Source organism: Plectropomus leopardus, chromosome 21, assembly GCF_026936395.1.
Source record: "Plectropomus leopardus strain MGB_pleo_1.0 chromosome 21, ASM2693639v1, whole genome shotgun sequence".
Lineage (NCBI taxonomy): Eukaryota > Metazoa > Chordata > Actinopteri > Perciformes > Serranidae > Plectropomus > Plectropomus leopardus.
The window spans coordinates 8,285,459-8,304,669 of record NC_142196.1 but is presented as its reverse complement, the minus strand read 5'-3'; the positions used below and the strand labels follow the sequence as shown (position 1 = coordinate 8,304,669).

General features: G+C 37.8%; 2 protein-coding genes across 3 annotated transcripts in view; both read right to left on the bottom strand.

The window, feature by feature from the left end:
• Positions 1-14,157, bottom strand: part of prkdc (protein kinase, DNA-activated, catalytic subunit) — a 41,379-nt gene extending 27,222 nt beyond the window's left edge. Inside the window, exons 1-31 of one of the 2 annotated variants that reach the window (XM_042510242.2) lie at positions 13,850-14,157; positions 13,100-13,176; positions 12,917-13,021; positions 12,549-12,623; positions 12,235-12,343; positions 12,039-12,151; positions 11,811-11,910; positions 11,647-11,702; positions 11,523-11,553; positions 11,281-11,438; positions 10,204-10,350; positions 9,774-9,938; positions 9,408-9,576; positions 8,883-8,932; positions 8,608-8,718; positions 8,086-8,235; positions 7,849-7,958; positions 7,513-7,672; positions 6,400-6,486; positions 6,173-6,292; positions 5,456-5,615; positions 5,214-5,323; positions 4,119-4,206; positions 3,802-3,965; positions 3,542-3,694; positions 2,589-2,696; positions 2,148-2,374; positions 1,924-2,018; positions 1,453-1,555; positions 638-771; positions 271-501 (exon numbers count right to left, since the gene is read on the bottom strand). In XM_042510242.2, coding sequence (XP_042366176.2) covers positions 271-501; positions 638-771; positions 1,453-1,555; positions 1,924-2,018; positions 2,148-2,374; positions 2,589-2,696; positions 3,542-3,694; positions 3,802-3,965; positions 4,119-4,206; positions 5,214-5,323; positions 5,456-5,615; positions 6,173-6,292; positions 6,400-6,486; positions 7,513-7,672; positions 7,849-7,958; positions 8,086-8,235; positions 8,608-8,718; positions 8,883-8,932; positions 9,408-9,576; positions 9,774-9,938; positions 10,204-10,350; positions 11,281-11,438; positions 11,523-11,553; positions 11,647-11,702; positions 11,811-11,910; positions 12,039-12,151; positions 12,235-12,343; positions 12,549-12,623; positions 12,917-13,021; positions 13,100-13,176; positions 13,850-14,012 — 3,829 coding nt within the window. In that variant the 5' untranslated portion in view covers positions 14,013-14,157. Of the gene's footprint in view, positions 1-270; positions 502-637; positions 772-1,452; positions 1,556-1,923; positions 2,019-2,147; positions 2,375-2,588; positions 2,697-3,541; positions 3,695-3,801; positions 3,966-4,118; positions 4,207-5,213; positions 5,324-5,455; positions 5,616-6,172; positions 6,293-6,399; positions 6,487-7,512; positions 7,673-7,848; positions 7,959-8,085; positions 8,236-8,607; positions 8,719-8,882; positions 8,933-9,407; positions 9,577-9,773; positions 9,939-10,203; positions 10,351-11,280; positions 11,439-11,522; positions 11,554-11,646; positions 11,703-11,810; positions 11,911-12,038; positions 12,152-12,234; positions 12,344-12,548; positions 12,624-12,916; positions 13,177-13,849 lie in introns of both variants that reach the window. The other variant, XM_088072030.1, reaches the window with a different exon arrangement.
• Positions 14,158-16,030: 1,873 nt separating this feature from the next.
• LOC148186011 (uncharacterized) lies at positions 16,031-19,119 on the bottom strand. The gene is made up of 2 exons (XM_088071938.1): positions 18,981-19,119; positions 16,031-18,312 (listed from the first exon to the last, which is right to left on the bottom strand). The coding sequence occupies exon 2, from the start codon at positions 18,308-18,310 to the stop codon at positions 16,508-16,510; it is 1,803 nt and encodes a 600-aa protein (XP_087928064.1). The 5' UTR covers positions 18,311-18,312; positions 18,981-19,119; the 3' UTR covers positions 16,031-16,507.
• Between the last annotated feature and the right edge of the window lie 92 nt (positions 19,120-19,211).

Sequence of the window (19,211 nt, the reverse complement as noted above, 5' to 3'; positions counted from 1 at the left end):
AGATAATAATTCAATTTAGTACCAATAAAGGCCTTATTTTTACATTAATGAATTCAATGCCTTTCAAGACTTTTTAAGGGTCTTAAGGAACCCTGTTATTGAAATCACTTCAGAGAAAACACTTTTTTCCCTTAGATGTCATCATCAGAATGAAGCTTTCCTCTGTAAAAACGACTGGCTCACTGGACATTCTTCCACTATCCTATAAAAAGAAATGGCATGCATAGTAGTAACTTAATATAACTGTCGTCTCTTGCATATACGACTTACTAAGCATGTGATGAGGCTTAATTATGTGCAGGTGGATGAAGGTGTTGTAGCAATCGAGGGCAGCCAGCAGCAGGTCCGTCCACTGCAGGGTGGCTCGAACACTGAATGAACCCATCAGCTCCCTGAGAGTGGGCTGAGAGAGGAGACCTCCGCCCTCAAATCGTGAGATCAGGAAATCCATGCCATGATCCTTCAGCATGCCGTCTACCCACTGAGGTGGAGACTTCTTTCCTATGTTCAGTCACACACATCAAACTATTTATTCTCATGTATAACTGTCATAAATTAAACAACACTGCATTTCTTCATTTAAATAGCACCTGTTTTAACTTCATCTGATTAAGGCTAACTCAGTGGGCTGGCTCACCTGGTAACAGAGGTGTGAACTCATAGAAGAGCTCCATGCATTTGTGGCGACACTCAGTCTGAGGTCGGCCACATTGTTCCAGAAGCCATAAAACCACATCAGAGAGGCAGAGCTTTGCATCAGGTGGAAAGCCCCTGCACAAAGAGAGAGAGGACAAAAAGATAATTATGGAAAATTTGACATTTGCCATCAGGGCCCCTCTGCTTTGGAACGACCTGCCTGAGGAGATAAGGCTCGCAGAATCATTGACTTGCTTGAAATCACTTCCTAAAACCCATTTGTAGACTGGTTTTTATGTGATGTTGTCTTTTTACATCTTTTTACTTCTTTTTACTACTTATTTTACCTTTTCAATTTAGTTTATTTATTTGTGGTTTTTATTGCTTCCATTGCTTCCATTCCTATTGTTTTTGATCTATTTAATCTGTATTATTTTATAATGACATTTTGCATCTTGTGTTCTTTGTCCTCTGGTTTTCATTTTATCCTATCTCTACTCTAGTTTCGTTTGGCTTTCCGTTGTTGTGTCGCCGTCTAGGTATCCCTTTTCTGCTTTGCTTTTTTGTCAAAGCACTTTGTAAACTTTGTGTTTAAAGGGGCTATATAAATAAAGTTATTATTATTATTAATGTATTTATACCTACAAATTCTGTCTTGTCATTGCATTGTCATTTCTGAATATACAGCAATACTCTTTTGTACAAAAAAAGGCAGTGCAGACACATTTACTTAGAACAGATTCACTAAACTAAAGTACAGGAAGCATCACAGCTTGCAAAAACTCCATCCGATCCCTGTTTGCATAGAGTACTAACCTTGGGATGCGAGTCTTAGCATTCTGCTGATTGAGACTGGGGGCCTTATGATTGATGATCCTTTTCAGATGATCAATGGCACTGCAACACTGCTGCAATGTACCTGCAGATGGAAGTGTGGCAAGAACAGCTTCAGACCTTTTTAAAAATCAAATAATAACTCTCCTTTGATGTGCAATGAAATCTAATGTGACGCAACATGAGAACTTTAAGAAAAAAAATTACATTTTAAATAATGCCTTCTTAATACAATGACAAACGTGGCTTGAAACATTGTGCTATTGTTGCATCAGGGAATGAAAACATAGTTAAAGATAATGCAACACAGACATAACGGCTTTGAAGCATGAAATACCACAGCAGTTAACATTTTTATATTTCACATCAATCGCTTTTCTTACTTTATGACAAGAAAACATTTATAATGATATCAAAAGTTGAGTCATGTCTATAAAGCTTAAGATCAATTACCCATAGATCGCTCGTCTGAGTGCGCAAGAGCTAGGCTTTCAACAAATATGACGAGAATTTCAAAGATAAACTGCTCCACCAAGGATTTCTCCTCCCTGCAAACACAAAACAGCAGAATTCAGCAGAATTCAGCACTATCCAAATATTAAACTACATAAAACCATCCTGAGGCTCTACAGAGATAAACAAAAATGAAACTGAGAAAACTGAGAAAAGTGACGTACCTGAACTGTCTGTAGATACTATTGAATGCTAAGGCTGCGCCGAGTCTTTTGAAGCCGTTCGGGTGAAGAGCCAAGCTGTAGATACGCTTAAACAGGGACTTCATGTTGGTGGGACTCTTCTCTTGCTGCTTGGGGGTGGTCTGTTTGATCGACCATTTGACAAACTCTTCAATGCAGCGGCCACAGAAGTCTCTGAGGGTGCTATCCATCGGGTCAACCACACCGTCCTAAACAGAGAGAAAAAAAAAAGCAGCAAAGAAACTAATTGTTATTACAAAAAGCCTGAAAACTCAACTGAACATTAACGCACGTCCTTTAAATGGCAGGAAGGAAATAAAGAGTTTTCTAGAAAGGGCTCGAGTAACATTTACGGATGAATAATCTCAAATCTTGTTTGAAACATTTGGACTATAAAGCCTTTTTACAGAGTAAAACGCATACCATAATGGCCTCCAGAACAGCGACAGTATCTTGACTCTCAAACTTCTTGTTGTTTGTGAACCAGTGAATCAGCTGCATGACAAGCGGCTCAAACAGCTGTCTGGTCACCTGGTAAAGAAATGACAATTCATAAACATTACTGTTGGCATTATTATATCACCTCTGTAAGAACCAGGCGTCTTCTGAGTATTTGTTTAATAAGATTGATTTATAGGTTTTGCAGAGGCCTTCTTATTTATCTTTTTGTTTTTGTTCATTGCACTTGGCCGTGAGGCTTGTTTGCTTAACCCTAACCCTAAAAACTACTATTTTCATCACGTGAGTGATTGCCAGACTTGAGTCATTTAAAAGCAAAGTCATCTAGTGTGTAAGTGTGTAGAAGGCAGGGCTGGGGGAAATGGCTTTAAAATAAAAATATTTTTAGGCTATATTACGATACACAATATATATCACGATATTCTTAAATCTCCTTTTAAACTACTGTAAACTACTAAGATACAAAATTATTAAATTAATGAAGTTACAAATAAAATAGCTACTGTCATAAAATAAATGTACATAAACTACTGTTGTAATAAAGTTACATAAAATACTGTTATAATTTTAAATAAAGTAAATAAATCAAAGCAAAAGGCCTTATCAGATTATGGAAATTAAATAAACGATATACCATAATATGAAATGATACACTTTTTTTTATTGTCAGACGATATATTTCGGCATATCGCACGGCCTTTATACAAAGCATACTTATTATTATGTATAGGGGTTCAGGAAAAGGGTTTCCAACAGTTTTGTTGAATACTACCATCTAGCAAAATAAATATTCTAAACAAGATGGTAACTACATCCTTATATTCCAAAAATGTATCTGTTAAACTCAAAATTCTATTATATTAAAGGACTTTTTACGGAAACTGAGCTTGGGGTGATTATCTTGTTGGAGTCAATACCTGATCAACATCACAGGCCAGACGCAGCAGCACAGGAAACAACTTCTTGTGCAGCTTGTATAGGGGCGGCAATCTATTCTCCCCTTCAACCATCTGAGCACTATTCCCAACCATGTAGACAACCAAGCTGTGGAGAAGCTCACAAGCTGCAACCTGCATCACAAGAGAAACTGGATTCAAATAATCATCATATCTAAATTTGCATCAGATTAATTTTGATGAATTGACGGTGCAATCTCTTTGATTTTTTTAGGACATACTTTGGTTTGTCTGTCGCTTGTGGACAGAGCCAGTTCGCTGATGTGAGGCAGAAACGGGTCGAGGTAGATGACTGGCTTCATATCGGCGAATGGCACGGCAAACCTGAGCCTTTTCTCAGAATCCCAGGCCACAAATTTCTTCATTGTTTCCTCTGATGAGACCACTAAATGTGCAAACAGAGACCAAAGATCAGCAAAAACAGCAAATATCTCTACTTGCAGTCATGTGCCCAGTCTTCTCACACCACCACTGTGGATCATGGCCAGTTATCTAAAATGTAAAACACAATGAGACGGTTTAATGTGGAAATCCTCACCAGTTACAAGGTTCCTGTTCAGCTTTCCTCCCAAGTGGCCGAGCAACTTCACCACCCTGAGCCTCACCAGGAGAAGAGGAGAGTCTTCCTGCAGTCACACAGAAATGATCAGCTACACTTAGGTGTTCTCGGGAGTATGGAGCAATTGTACTGATATCATTTTTGTCACTGTACAATATTAACAAGTTAATGAGCACCTCTCCTGAAGTAATCAATCTTTAAAAGAGATTGAAATAAAAACTATGCACAGAAACAGCATGTTCATATTCTTCCATATGTTGTACAAATGCAAAACTGAAGTAATCACTACATTAAACTTGTTATACAATAACTGCAGTTAAATTCTAATCGTTAAAGATATATAGAAAAAAATAATACCTATTCCATGAATTTTACTCTTACATGTGGGCAAGAGTAAAATGAACATATGACTTCATTTTAAGGGTGGAAAATTGGAACAACTGTTCCTGCAGCTACAGGCAGGTTAGATTTAAGACTTTTTCAGCCCAGTGGACTGAAATTCAGGGCTAATTTCAAAATAACCAAATTAAAGAGAGAAACAAAAGAACTGACATCGGGTTAAAAAACTGTAACTGACACATATCCTTTATATATTTAGGATAGGTGTAAATATATTGCTTTGTTCCAGCTTCAGCCATGTCTTGAACTCTTATTAAACAGCCAATTTTTGTAGAATTTGCACATTCGCATGTCGTCCACGACACAGTGACACCTAGCAGCACACTGGTGACAGCAAACAAAATGAGTATTATTGGTTCTACTATGATCCACGTGACTTTATTGTAAGAGGCATTCAGTAAATTATTAAAAAAATTGGTGTTACCCATTAGTATTTTTAGATTTTACAACATCTAAAACAAACTAAACTAACAACTATTAAATACTACTTCCCAGTTATTGCATTTTTAAGCCTCATGCAAGGCTGATTTGATTAATTTTAACATCAAGTAAGAGCTTCTTTTTAGATGTCTTTTAAGACTTTTTCAGGGTCTGCAGTAACCCTGAAGATGCTGCACCAAATGTAAATCACCCCAAAAATACTGAAAGATGTGTTTCCACTTCTCCATCCAGTACCATGTTGAGCTGGTTTGATTGTTTCAAGAGTCTGGTCATCACTCGGCTGAATCCTCTGTCACTTCTTGAAGACAAAGAGGACATCACCTCCCAGTTGCTGTCGTCTTTGTCTTAAAACAATAACATGATCTGAATTAGACTTTCTGCTCAACGGGCTGATATCTTCACAGGCTAAACTGAAATTATTTTGAATGTTACCAAAGAGATGTGCTCAACGTCCTCTGATATAATTATGAGCTTACTGTTGGTGGAGGTGGTTTTCAGGTATCCATCCAGAAGGGGAAGGATCGTCGTGTAGCACTGCTGCATAGTCTCCAGAGGGATGTGGGAGGACCAGTCCTCGAGGGCATCGAGGGCTACGTTGGCCAAAGGAGCATGGCTCAAACCCAACTTCAGAGCAGCCTAAACACAAAAACACACAACACATAACTATGTAGCTGCTGTATATCTTCATTTTATGTTTTTAAGTAGGGATGCACAATAAGGAATTTTTGGCGGATGTCCAATTCGCTGATAATTAACAACACATTTGGCCGATTACCAATACAGATATCGCTGTCTCCACTATTCCCTCCCCACCTAAGTCTCTTCTCTTCTCTTCATCATATTGTACTCTTGTCGTGATGGCCCACCATCAGATGGAGACATAAAATACATACTTTTGAATTCATGTAATATTTATTCATTATGCAAAACAAGAACAATACTTCAACTTAGGGTTGTGTTTTGTATATATTCACTCTGTCAAAATAAATAAATACACAAATACATAAAAATATCAGTTTGTGAAATCTGCAGAAATCAGCATGTTGGTGGATTCTGATATTTCATTTTAAAGTAAAAAATCTGACGATACTGATGATGTGCCGAATTTATCGTGCATCCCTAGTTTTCAGCTGTGTTCATTCATCATAATCAAGTTCACTTAACACACAATGAAACAAATGAAAGGACCCCACCTCGAGAGCGGGACAGTAGGCCTTGATGTCCTGAGCTACGATGTTGTGGTGCATTGAGAGGACAAATGTCAAACAGGATGCCAGCAGCTCGTCTTTGTACTGCTTCATTCTCACACACACCTAGTGGGAAACCACATGTCACTCACATTTCCTGCATATTCAGTTTGTCAGTAATGCTCTATTTTAGTTCAAAATATTCTTAAAATATTTTGTAAAAGAGAGGGTACCTCTTTCCCAAATTTGGAGAAGAGTGCAAAACAAGCACTTTTCACTGTGTCACTCTGGGGGGACGTGGAGCCTCTCAGGCCAACTCCCTGTTCAGAAACACAGGAAAAATAAAGTCACTCACACTGAATATAATCAAAGTAATAACAATCTGAGTTTGTTCGACTCTGCTGTTATCCCATTCCTCACATCAGAGCTACAAGATTTTCATTTTTTTGTCCACCTTGTCACAAAAACTTAACCTTGAAACAGCGTTCCTGAACACTGTTAATTTATCACATTATATTCATTTTCATCTAAAAAAAAAAAAAAGTCTGTAATCTCTGTCCTCAATAACATTTTTTAAATGTTGCTTTGAAAATGCTCTTCCTTTGCTCTCATGTAACATTGTGGGAACTTTTTATAAAAGAACATTCAATGATCCGTCATTGCTCAACATCATCGAAAGATCCTGAGAATGTTGCAGTTAAAACTTTACATCTTAGTCAACATTTCACCTTACAGAAACATTATGTGAAGTGATAAACATTCTTAAAACATTCTCTTAACATTAGATGAAAAGGCTTTCTTTCCCTGCTAGCTGGGATGACAGAAAAAAACGCTTTGCACTCGTGGAAATCAGGCTTGGGTGATATCAGGGTATTATGATATATCAGGGTATTTAGAAATCCCAAAGGTGTATTTTTCAACACCATCATAAATACAGGCATTCATCTTGTCATTAGTTATAGGATTGTGATCAGCCAGTGGCCAGCGAGAGAGGGATCATGGGAAATAAAGGCATGTTTTTTTACATCTAACTTGGTGAATTAAGGATTATTTCAACCAAACTGGAGCTGGTGATTGTTGGAACAGAAGACTTTCTAACCAGATAACAAGCAAGACAAACCAAGACTGTTTCTAGAAGGCTTGAATGAAGTGTGTTTTATGATGAGTAAGGCGATTAAGCCTCGACAGTCTTCTGACTGAGAGAAAGTTCAATTCAAAAGGTGTCCAGTCAGATTTCCCTGTTTAATAACGCTTATGCCGTCATATACCATATAACCCGGTGAAATTTCAGGAAGGAACGAAGGTATAAAATATTACATACCGCTCAAACCTAGTGGAAATATTACCTGATAGTACTTGATTCTCTTGGCGATTCTCATGGTGACAGAGAGCAGTTTGTAAAAGCCACTGACGAGTGGATTTCGTATGGAGTGGAGGATGAGTTCATGACTTAAGGGATACATCCAGGACTGAAAATACTCCACGTGTTTAGTCAACAGCAACTCACTGCAAAAAAAAGCAAATATTAAGCAATATTTAAATGAACTATGAATGTGGTAGAATACTGAGTATGTTGTGAGGTGTTAAAAATTCGGCAGGTTTCACAGTTAAATGTAACACTTTTAAAGACCCTTATAATAGATGATGGTGGACTGACTTCTAATGAGTGCTGTGTCTAATACCTGCAGAAGTCAACCAGGTTGATAAATGCAGTGAAATCTTTGATCTTATTTGGCAACAGATGAGCTGTGGGGTCGGAGGACGGCAGAACGTGGGCCGCATCATCCGGAGCCTGACGGACACGGAGGCAACAATCAACTCATCTTGCACAACAGCCAATCAGATTGTGCACCGGTCAACAAATGTTTAGATGTGTTAATGAGACATATCAAAATGGGACCTGAGAGTAAAAACCTCACCTCTTCTCCTGTTGTCACTTTCTGCACAGACAAGTCCAGTTTCTCCACAATTCGGAGAATCGATTTCACCACCTCGTCATAAAGCAGACGACTCAAAGACCCGAGAGCGGCGTTCTGATTTTCAAAAGCTCCATCCAAAAATCCTGAATCCTGCAGAGGACGACACAAATGTCACAAAAGGACATGAAATAAAATGTGCAACTTACTGACAGGTTTTACAATACATGGAGACATTTTTTACCCACAATGTACCTAAATATGTGCAATTCAAAACTGTACCTGCAATACCCTGGAAGTATGTTTCGTTTGTACATTTTAAATTATGCACAGTGTGTAACACTATAAATCAAAGTAGTTTTGCAGCAGTAAATTAGGTGATGCATAATATGAACGTGAAAACAGAACTGAAAGCATTTAGAAAATGTATAAATACTATCTTCAAAAGTGATGCTAAGAGGCAAAAATTTATGATGTTTAACAAATCTGCTGAAATAAGAGGACAAAAAAAGAAGATAGCAGTACCTTCAGTAGATCACAGTCCAGAAGGCTTTTAAACAGGGCGAGATAGTTCTGACTAGATGGAACTTTCCACTTTCCAGTGCGAATTTGGGAAGACTCAGAGTCGTCTTTGTCCTGAGATAAGGACAAAAAGCAAATTTCTTCCATCAGCAGAATAAATAAACTTTTTTTTTTAAATAAAGGAAAATGAATTTGATGGAAAACAAAACATTCAAGCAACTAATATATATGTGTGTATATTAAAATGTGAAAATAACATCTGAAAACCTGCATCTGACCTCAGAGAGTATGATGGGCTTTGAGCAGACACGGATCAAGCCCTGGTGCACTGAGAAATAAGCACAAGCGAATGCTTTAGCAGCTGTTTTGTCGCAGCAAATAACAGTCAAAAAGGCAATGAACAACTTGGTAGGAAAAGTCCGGCAAAATGCAAGAAATAAATAAAAGGTGACAAGAAATAATGAGTGAAAGAGAAAATTATAGGAAGATATATATAAAAAAAAGTAGTATTTATACTTTTTATAATTATGTATTTAAAATTATGCTACTGAAAAAAAAATCTTTTTTTAGTGCTTCTTTAAGGGGCAGGTCATTTCTTTTTTTTGTTTTTCTTGGAAACATTTTATTGTCATTTCTTGTTGCCTTCCGCTTATGTTCTTGAAAGGAATCAGGTCAATTTTCTCAGATTACAAAGGTCTAATAATAAATAATGATAAAACCTTTTTCTCGACAACACAAATCTTACCAGAAAGCAGTTTTTCATTGCAAAATAGCACAATGGCCTAATTAGGTCAAATACGTACCCACAGAGCTGATGAAACTCCACAGGACGGGTCCTTTAGAGGCTACAGCTACCAGCACCTTAAGGATGGACCTGGAACAGGCAGTCTGCATTCTCTCACTGTACTGAGGGAAGCTGTCAATCTGCACCACGAGGAGACGTTCCAGGAGTGGCGTGTATACCTCTGGAATCTACCACAATGGACAAAAAAAAAGAAATTCACATTAGACGGTCATTAGGATTTGGTTTTTCTTGCTACTGCAGGATATTAGTGAGTATAAAAGCACATGCAGATACGGTTGGGAAGCCATGACCTTCAGGAGATTTAGGGAGTTGCTCTTATTCAATATTTGGTCAAAGTGATTGACAATGAGTGTGAATCTGTTACCTTATCCAGGTGAATCAGGACATTCGCTATAGAGTCCAGGAAGCTTGGCAGCTGGTAGAAGCTGTCCTCCTCCCCGTCAGACTCAGTCAGATACATCTGCTTACAGCGCTGAATTAGCTCCGTGTACATCAAGTCCACGTCTTGGGGGCAAACTTTCTTGCATGGCTTCAGAAAAAAAGGGTTTTTTTTGCATTTTGCATAAAGAAGTCTAGAATGTGCATGAACAACAACAGAAGAGATTAAGATTATCTGATGAATTATGCAGGAAGCCACATGTGAAGCAATCAAAATACTAGCATCAAGCTACTAATTGAAATGTAGATCACAACAACTCAAGCAGCAAACATGCATATATAAAGTGCAGTTTCATTACTTTACTGTCAAATAGCTTTTAAAACAGCAATTAAAGCAAACAAGACAATCAACATACGGCTGCAAAGAATCCATATCCTCGTATGGCGATGGACAGCTCTTTATATGTTGAGTCCATGGTCTTAATGACGCCGCAGAACCTCTGCATGAAGAACTTCAGCTTGCTTTTGTGCTCCTCAATATTATCCGCCACCAGCAAGGCGACCTTAAAATGATAAAAGAGATGTGATGTGATCAATTTAATACTGATGCTAAGCAAAGAAACCATCAGTGAAAAGATCACCTATTTCTAAATAATTATTCTTTATGCCTGTTGCCAGGTTGAATTCCCCATAATATCAGATTAAACGACTTTCGGAACATAGATGGGAAGAGTCTGTTAACATTTTCCTAAGCAAAGTTACCAGTGAGTGGTACAGTATGTTATCTACTTTAAAAAGAAAGCGAAAGATTTTTCTTTAAAGAATTTTATTTTGGACATTATTTCTTGTGGTTATGGCTGATACTCAGGCAGGATCAGCAAAGAGAAAAAGAAAAGAACTGACCAAAGAACAACAACAAAAAAAGCTAAAATGGGACAGTTAAAGTGCACCCCCAAAAAACACAAGTCAACCTGAGATGGCCATTCAGCAGATGAAGAGCTCTGTGAGATTTGAGAGGATTCAAAACTGATCCTAAAGCAGTAATTTTCCTCTTAGACAGGTATGTTATAAGCCTATTTCATTTACAAAATACACTACGAAACATGGTTTTACATCAATATATAAATGAACGTTGGTGGTGAAAACTAAGTTGCAAGCAGTCTTCTTTAAAAAGAAAAATAGTGTTATATATATACTTTCCCTTTCAAAACAAATGCACACGCTGGTCGGATCAAGAATTTTTCGACACGAGGCGAGGTTGCTTATGGCAACACTACCACTTTTTTCCACAGGGTCCGCCAAAATCAACACAAAATGAATGTTCCTTTTAGTTGCTTTCAGTTCAGTTGGCATCATGACAAACAGCTCGGGGCTGTGCCACTGATGCCAAAGGGTGTATGCAAAGAAGCTTTATTATATTCATGGTGCTAACCTGTCAGTCCGGTTGTGTTTGTGTTTTCTGTGGCTGTGAGTTAAAGCCTTGTAAAGATCACCTGTTTGAGGAAGGCCTCGAGTGCATAGTAGCTCGTCTTCTTCATCTCAGCGTTGATGTGTCCACAGAGCTTGGACATGACCTCAAACAAAGTTTTGTAGTGGTCCATAAGGCAGCTGCTGAACTGGAACGCATGTCTGGCAAGTAATCTGAGCCCAGCTGGTTAAGAAACAGAGTCAAAGGAGGTGTTGGTTTTCAAAAATGTGTATCTGCATGTTGCTCTGGAAAAAAAGCGGGCCTTACCAAATGTGACAGCATAGCGACTCATTTCCATCTAGAACAACAACAACACAGGGGTCATGTTAAAAAGGATCACATTTAATGTAAAAGGCAATGATAAAACAGTTCAGCGGGTCGTGATATTTACCTGAGGGCTTATTGCCATCAGGGCGTATTGAAAAATGTCCTTAGATGTTGCTGGATCTGCAAGTCGGAGACACACTAATCATACATGTATCGCAATTGCAGAAAAAACATTGAAAATATTTTGTCATTCATGTAAAAGAAAAACAAAAAAAAACACACACACACCTTCTTCCATGGTTTTAGTGAAGTTGACCATTAGAGCAGTAATTCCCCTCAAACATCCAGCTACAACAAAAAGTCTTGGTTCTTTCGTTGAAGATGTCATCTAAAATCAAAGCGATTAAAAGCTGACATTTAACTAGTGATTATAGAATCAAGAAAAAACTTACTGTAAGGATAGCAATTTTGCCCAAACACAGCCCACAGAAACAGATCATTTCAGTGTTAAAACACCTGTTCTTTTAGCTCCCCGAGATAGGCTTTGTATAGTTTGTCAGAGTTGTTGACCATCTCGTTGGGGTGAACCTCTGCAAGAACTCCCAGCAACTCGTAGATTTTGCCTAAGACTATAACAAAAGAAGTTCATGTAAGTGCCATATTCATTTCTGCATGAGTGAACCGTGGTTTCAGGCACCAAAAGGACACTCACCAGAATCTGGTAGTTTGCTCTTCTGACAGAGCTCGCTGTAATATCTATTGAAGATTTCACTGATTCGAAGGTCTGCAGCAACACTGGAAGCTTTCGTTGTTTGGAGAACCTGTGGGGAGTATTTGACAAGGTCTAACCAGGATATAGTCGATATTCAAAAATTTATCAAAAAGAGGAAATACAATAAGAGCATATTAATCAAGGCTTCCGTCAACAGTGGATCTCTTCTTTGGGTGTGAATGCAGTTCATGTTCCTCACTTCGCCAGCTACACACACGTTAAAGAAAACGCACATGATACTGAGAGAAACCAACCTTAATAAGGAGATCCAACACTGGAGTCCTACACTTGGCTACTTTTTCCTTCGTATACACAGCCATGCATGTATCCTGCACAAAAAAGACATGAAGAAAATAAACAACTTAATTCCTTTTTGAGATTACATGGAAACATGGGGGGAAATTTTTATGTTTGCGGCAGTATTAAACTGTTTTGTGTTATACCGAGGGGTGTTTGTAATTTCGATAAGAATGGGTAGACAAACATAGAGTCTCAAAGTTTTTGTCATGCACACATGATAAAGCACATGAAGCTATACACTAGCTGTTGAATGACACATTGACATTTTACACTGTAAAAAAAATCAAAAAACATTTAATCTGGTCTCAAATGGGGAACTTACTCTTATGTCAATGGCGTAAGTCCTCTCCCAACCTTTGACTCTGGGTGTGACCCTGTCCAAGAACTTCTCCAAGAAAAGCAAGATCTCAACTCGGGTGTCCCGCAACTGGAAAACACATTTTTCTGTTACCATGAGAACTTTGTGAAGACAGTTATTGTCCACTACATCTTCCTTGACACCAACCTCCTCTGATGCCAGGGACTTCCTGAGGAAGGTGAGCAGTCCATAGTCTTTTGAGAACAATAAGGATGTCTGTAAAGCTTCAAGATAAAGATGCAAAGATTAAATCAGAGGGAAATATTAATATGATATTGCATGGTTGTTACAATATGTGAATCACAAACACAGACACTCAAACCTGTACAGTAAGAGCATATTGAGAGAGTGTGTGTGTATGTGTGTATGTGTGTGTGTGTGTGTGTGTGTGTGTGTGTGTGTTGGTGAGGTAGTTAGAAAGTTGGGATGACTTAAAAGTGAAGTGGATCAAAGGGAAATAAAAATAGAAATATTTATTTTATTAAAATATTTAAGCATATTTTATTTATTTACTGATTAGTTAAATAGTGCATATCTCCAATGGAGTTGTGGCAGCAGCCTCTTGCAGGCTTTGCTTTTTGTCAAAAAGCCACGTGGTTTTTTTTATTGTGCTCTGACTGAACGTAACCGCCCACCACAGTGAGTTTTGGCGGAAGAGCCTGTTATGAAACATTTATACTATATAAAAAATGAAATGTGAAAAAAAAACCATGCCGAATTGAAAAGTACATTCTAAAGATGCCTAAACCACCTATCTATCTTAATCAAAAAACCTATCTTAATCAACAATAGCATCTTTAACATTAAATTACCAGATTGTTTAATGGAGTTTGGCGCGGATTCAACGCGTTCCTATGAGAAATGGAGCGTTCAAAGTGAGGGACATCATTGTCTTACCCAGTTCATTCTCAGTTGGTGTTAGCATGCACTCCTGACTTAAATTGTCGACAAAATCGTGACATTTCAAAGCTGCAGCTCTGGTGTCTTCGTCCGAAAGTGACTCATGAAGTTTGAGAAGAAGCCCCTGGATGCCTCCAGCAGCAGTGCCGTCGGAGGACATAACTGCAGCACGGCTCTAAGCTGACATTAGATTCATATTAAACACATTACTTTCTCTTGAACAATCCGAGGAAGAATACGATTAATGGACTAGCTAAACAACACTGTCAAACACGCCAGGGCACAACCATTCAATCTCAAATCGTCACAACAGGAAAATTTTAGGATGGGATCTTTTGTTTCCAAAATAAAAGCCCTGAAACGGAAGATCACACGATTCACATGACATAAAGTACATTTTAATGATCACCGTGGGGGTAAATCTGCTATATATATCACGAGTGTATAATAATGAATACCCTCTACACTTGGTGTGTAATTATACTACTGTTTACATTCGTTTGAAACTTTAGTTTTGAAGTCTTCACCGGAAATCGTAGCCTGTTGTGTCTGCAACGACTTCCTTATAATACATCCATGGCACCTTTATGTTTACTATGACAAGTTAATACCTTATAATAGATAGTATTTTTAATATATAGAGGAAGTATTTATACTTTATCAACATCAATAGTATCTACAATATTTTTCCTTCATATTAATTATATTTCTTATGTATCATAGCACAATGCACATATTTTTAAACAAGCTTCTTATTTTTAATTTTCTTAATATAAGTCTACGTTTATTTATAATATAGCAATTGTAATGTGTCCCAATTTCTCCCCGGAGATAAAGTATTTTAAATTTTTCTGATTTCTGATGAACACCATAATTATTAGCAAATGCATAAATTGTAAGTGTAAAGTGTTGATGTAGTAACTAACTGTGACCATTGACTAAAAAACAATTAACATGATTATTCAATGAGCATTTAGGTAGGCTACTATTATGTCATCACATCTGCTGTGAGGCTAGTTTGACGAATTTAATGTTTTGCAGCTCCGCTTTTAACAACTAGAGGGCACTGAACACTTGTGATGATTTTACACAACCACCAATACAGAGTCGAAAGTGTATGTGATCCTTCACTGACTCAGATTATCCTCAACTGTTAAATCTAACTAGCTACCTAAACGCAGGTCTGCTAACAGAAATGACTGGGCCCCTTATAAAGGTACAGTGAATGGGCCCTCCCTGAATCTCTTTATTTATATCATCACATGCACTTGCTCTCTCCTAATTTAGATCAATACATTTCTCGGGTCATGTGGCAGGTTGTCTGCAGTTGTTTTTGTTTTGTTTTTTTAACAGTTGCATTAAAAAAAAAAACAACTAAAGGACACCATAAAACAAGCTTCCAGAGAATGTAGGCAAGTGTGGGATCTTTCAAATGAATTGGGTCATTCAGATGTCTTATAAAGATCTCTGTTCTCTTTTCTAGCTGTTAAAGATCATTTTCATGTATTGTTTTATAGCAAAGATTGCACAGCAGGATAAGCAGCTTATCTCATACTTCAATTGTAATTGGAATTGTAAACTTTAAGACATTTTAGCACTTCCATCATATTTGAAGAGAACCAATCATTCCATGATCTATAAAAGTCTTGTTATTTCTGTTTAAAATAAAATTAAAATTTGACAGCAGTCGAGAGTGAGATGATGTTTAATATTATCACCTTTTTCATCCAGCCTATTTGCAACTAATTAATATTGGGAACTTGCACAAATTTATTATTTTATTTAATATGAACTGAAATACTACATGACTAAAACGTAAGGAAGGAAAGGAAAGGGAGCATTAGATTTAAAGGTAACTATAATCCAATTTATTTAGTAATAACGTCTCACTTATTTTATTATAAATTACCAGTTAACCACATCGTATTTATATCTCAAGCATCGTTTATCTTCACAACCACAATTATCACATTATCTAGTCTGTTCACACTCAATAAGAACAACATTTGCACATCTAATAGCATTTATTTATCAGTTGTGCAATATGTACATGTACAGCATGCCAATGAGATAAATGCAATTCTGTTGATTTAAATCCATTATTTTTTCATAACAGCTAATACTTGAAGGTTTATTTTTAAAGAATTTCTTTTAAAGAAGCAAAGACAGCAGTTACTTTGAAATAACATTTTATTAGCTGGCAACTTAAGGCTCAAAGCTGGGGAAAAAAATCACAACTTTTTCAAGTTTGTACAAGATTATTCTGGACAATAATTACCTCAACATAGGTCACACAAAGTTGTAACAAAATCAATACATTATTTAAGGGCATCAATCACTGTATTTCTGTTACATTTTAGAATTGAATAATTTTATTGGAAAAAAATGGACATTTTATGAAGATGCTTAAAAACTTGTCTTTGTTTCTTTACTGATATGGTGAACATTGTTATTATTATACCCGACAAACATTAGCTTACAGACATCGTCATTAAAAGCATGTTATCATGCTTATGTTAGTATTTAGCTAAAAGCATCGCTGGGCTGCTAGCATGGCTATAGACACTAGGTCTTGCTGTTTAAGGAGATGAAAAATATTAGACAAATTCAATAGTCCCATAAGGCCCTGTAGGGTGCGCTGTGGAGAGTTACTGCTCAATATCCACTTGTAGAGCTTCTCTGGGTATGCTGCCGAGATCTACGGTCAACAAAATGTCTTAAGATGTTTTGCTGAGATCTAGGATTAGAGGGGCGTTGTGAGATGTTCTGCTGAGATCTACGATTGAAAGGGTGTTGCATAGTGCTCTGACGAGATCTACGATCAGCAGGGTGTCTTGAAGTTGGCTGTAAAGACTGTCCTCGTGCTGAACGCCCTTGGTTAGGTTGCAGAGATCTTCGATTAGCAGGAGTTACTGACATGCTTTTCTGAAATCGTACTGTGTTTTGAGCTCCATGCCCTAGTTCCTGCTGTAGGCTTCTCTTGTAACTCTCTAAGCTCAGCTCACAGTGCTCACCATAATATGGGTACTCGCACTCACAAATTGCTATAAAGGTTTCTGGCACCACAACACACACTCCACTTTGCCCACAGTTCACTTTGGAGCAGAGCTTTTCTTTACTCCCTAGCTCTTCATCACTTTTAATAAAGACTGTAAACTTCCCTAAAATTTTCCCACAATCCCAGGTGAAGAGGTGGTTGGTAGGAGATGAGCTTTCTTTGATTACAAAGTCCTCATCATCTTCCCCAGCACTGGTGGAAGGTTTTTTCAGTTTCTTTTTAAAGGCATGCACTGCTGTGTAAGTCTGAGACAAGCGCTTTCCCAAAACAGTATTTTGACATTCTTCTAGTTTCTGTGCTGCATTTAAACACATTTTAAACCCCCTCGGTAAGCACTTTTTAATAGCATCAATAACAGCGGCAGTCTTGGTGTCACCCCCTTTTATCTGTTTGGCAACAGCCACTGTAACTGTTCCTCTCTCTACCTTGGTAAATCCTGACAGAGCATGTCTGTTCAGTAAAGACAGGTCATGCTTTGTGTTGTGGGTTGCAAATGCAACAACCAGCCAGTCAAACCTGTTGTAAGTTTTGGTCAAAAATGTCCTGACATTTTCCTCTATTTCATCATGTTTTTTGGTGTCATCAATGAGTTCAAAAATCTCCCTTTCTATGAAAGCATCACCGTCAGATAAGCATCGCTGGTGCGATTTCATCAGAGCTGCAGCAGATTGGGAGGCAATCTTGTTGAGAGCATTAACATTAGGGTTTATGCCTTTGCATTCATAGTACTTTTCATTGAGAATATTGCCTTTACACATAACTTCATTCAAATACAAAAACTGGGCTTTGACATCTTTTTCATGACATTTCAATCTATCAGCCAACAGATCTCCAAGGTTTTGTGTGATAGATGGTGGTACGGCTGTCAAAAATTGGTGTAAGACCAAAGTGCTGTCTGCATACTGGCTGTAAAATGTGCAAAACTTCTCTTTGAGTGTCTCCTTTTCTGTGTTAGTAGTTTTATGATTACTACGCACTAGCTCTGTGTATTTAATCCAGGCGTTCTCTATGTTGTTCACTGGAATTTGGTAGGCACCAGCTGCCCAGACATCCCATTTCATGTCTGCACGAAAGTTTTCAAGCTTTACATCAAGAGCTTTAACTTCAGATTTGACACTGCTCAGTGCATCTGCCTGTGGTATTAGCAGCAGCAGGGTTTTGAGTGCTGCAGCAATGGGTGGCCCAACTACTGGCACTGGTTCTATGCTATTAACAACTACCTCTCCAATTACCCTATAATTGTTCTTAAACCAACTGTTAAGCTTTTTGGACACATCCTTGTTTCGATTTCCTTGTGATTCTTGGTTCAGTTCTTCCTTCTTATGAGTATCTGGTGGATCGCCTAGGATAGGGAGGCAGGAGGACATCAACAGCAGGAACAGCAGGCCTGGACTCCACATGACTGACAACACACACATATGACAATCACTTAACTAACTTTGATCACTATTATTCTCATGGTAGAACAGTTTATGAGAAAGAGCCTAGAACCTGGATCAATATTAATGTCTTAAAAGCAAGATGAAGACTGATCTGTATCAACTCTATGTGATGGATACATGTTATGTGTTTATGTGCTAGATGGATATTCCAACATTTGGATACACAATTGGCTAGAAGGCAAATTTGCATTTCTGAGGATAGCGAAGGAATGGACCACCCTACTATTCTTTCGTTATTCTTTCGCTATCCTTGGAAATGCAAATTCACATCCAGGAACACATCCTGAAGTGTGTTGGATGAAAGTCAAAAGCAGATCTACCATTAACCAGAATTTTGTTGCTTCTTGCACCAAAAAACTTTATATATAAATACAAATTGCCATAAAATGTGCAGCAGTGGAGGAAGAAACTTTAACAGAATCTGACACCAATATGTAAGATAGAGATAGTATTGTTCATGGATCGTCTTTTTCCAACTATGAATGGTTGGCTATAATTATTGGACCGCAAGTTAAAAAACCCTAAATGCTGTAAAACATGCTTATCATATTTTATGATAAGCAGCCTCAACTGTGGACATTAACTCCTAAAATTTTACCAATATACAGGAAATAAATCAACAGCAGACCTGGAAGGAGGCTTCAAGAGCTGATCTTTCCGTGGAATAGATGCTGCTAAAGTTGAGGAGTTGGTGCAACGTCCAGACCTTGGAGTGGTCAGTGAGTAGAATTAAGTTGGATCGATGGGAGCTCAATGTCGTCTTGGATAAAGTTTCAGATCTGCAGACTTTTTAATAAGTTGACCAGCTTTATAAAACCTGACCAGGCCCACCTACTCGATAGTCAGGCAAATTTTCATC

Coding starts and splice junctions, on each gene's coding strand:
- LOC148186011 (XM_088071938.1), bottom strand. CDS start 18,310: ATGTGGAGTCCAGGCCTGCTGTTCCTGCTGTTGATGTCCTCCTGCCTC.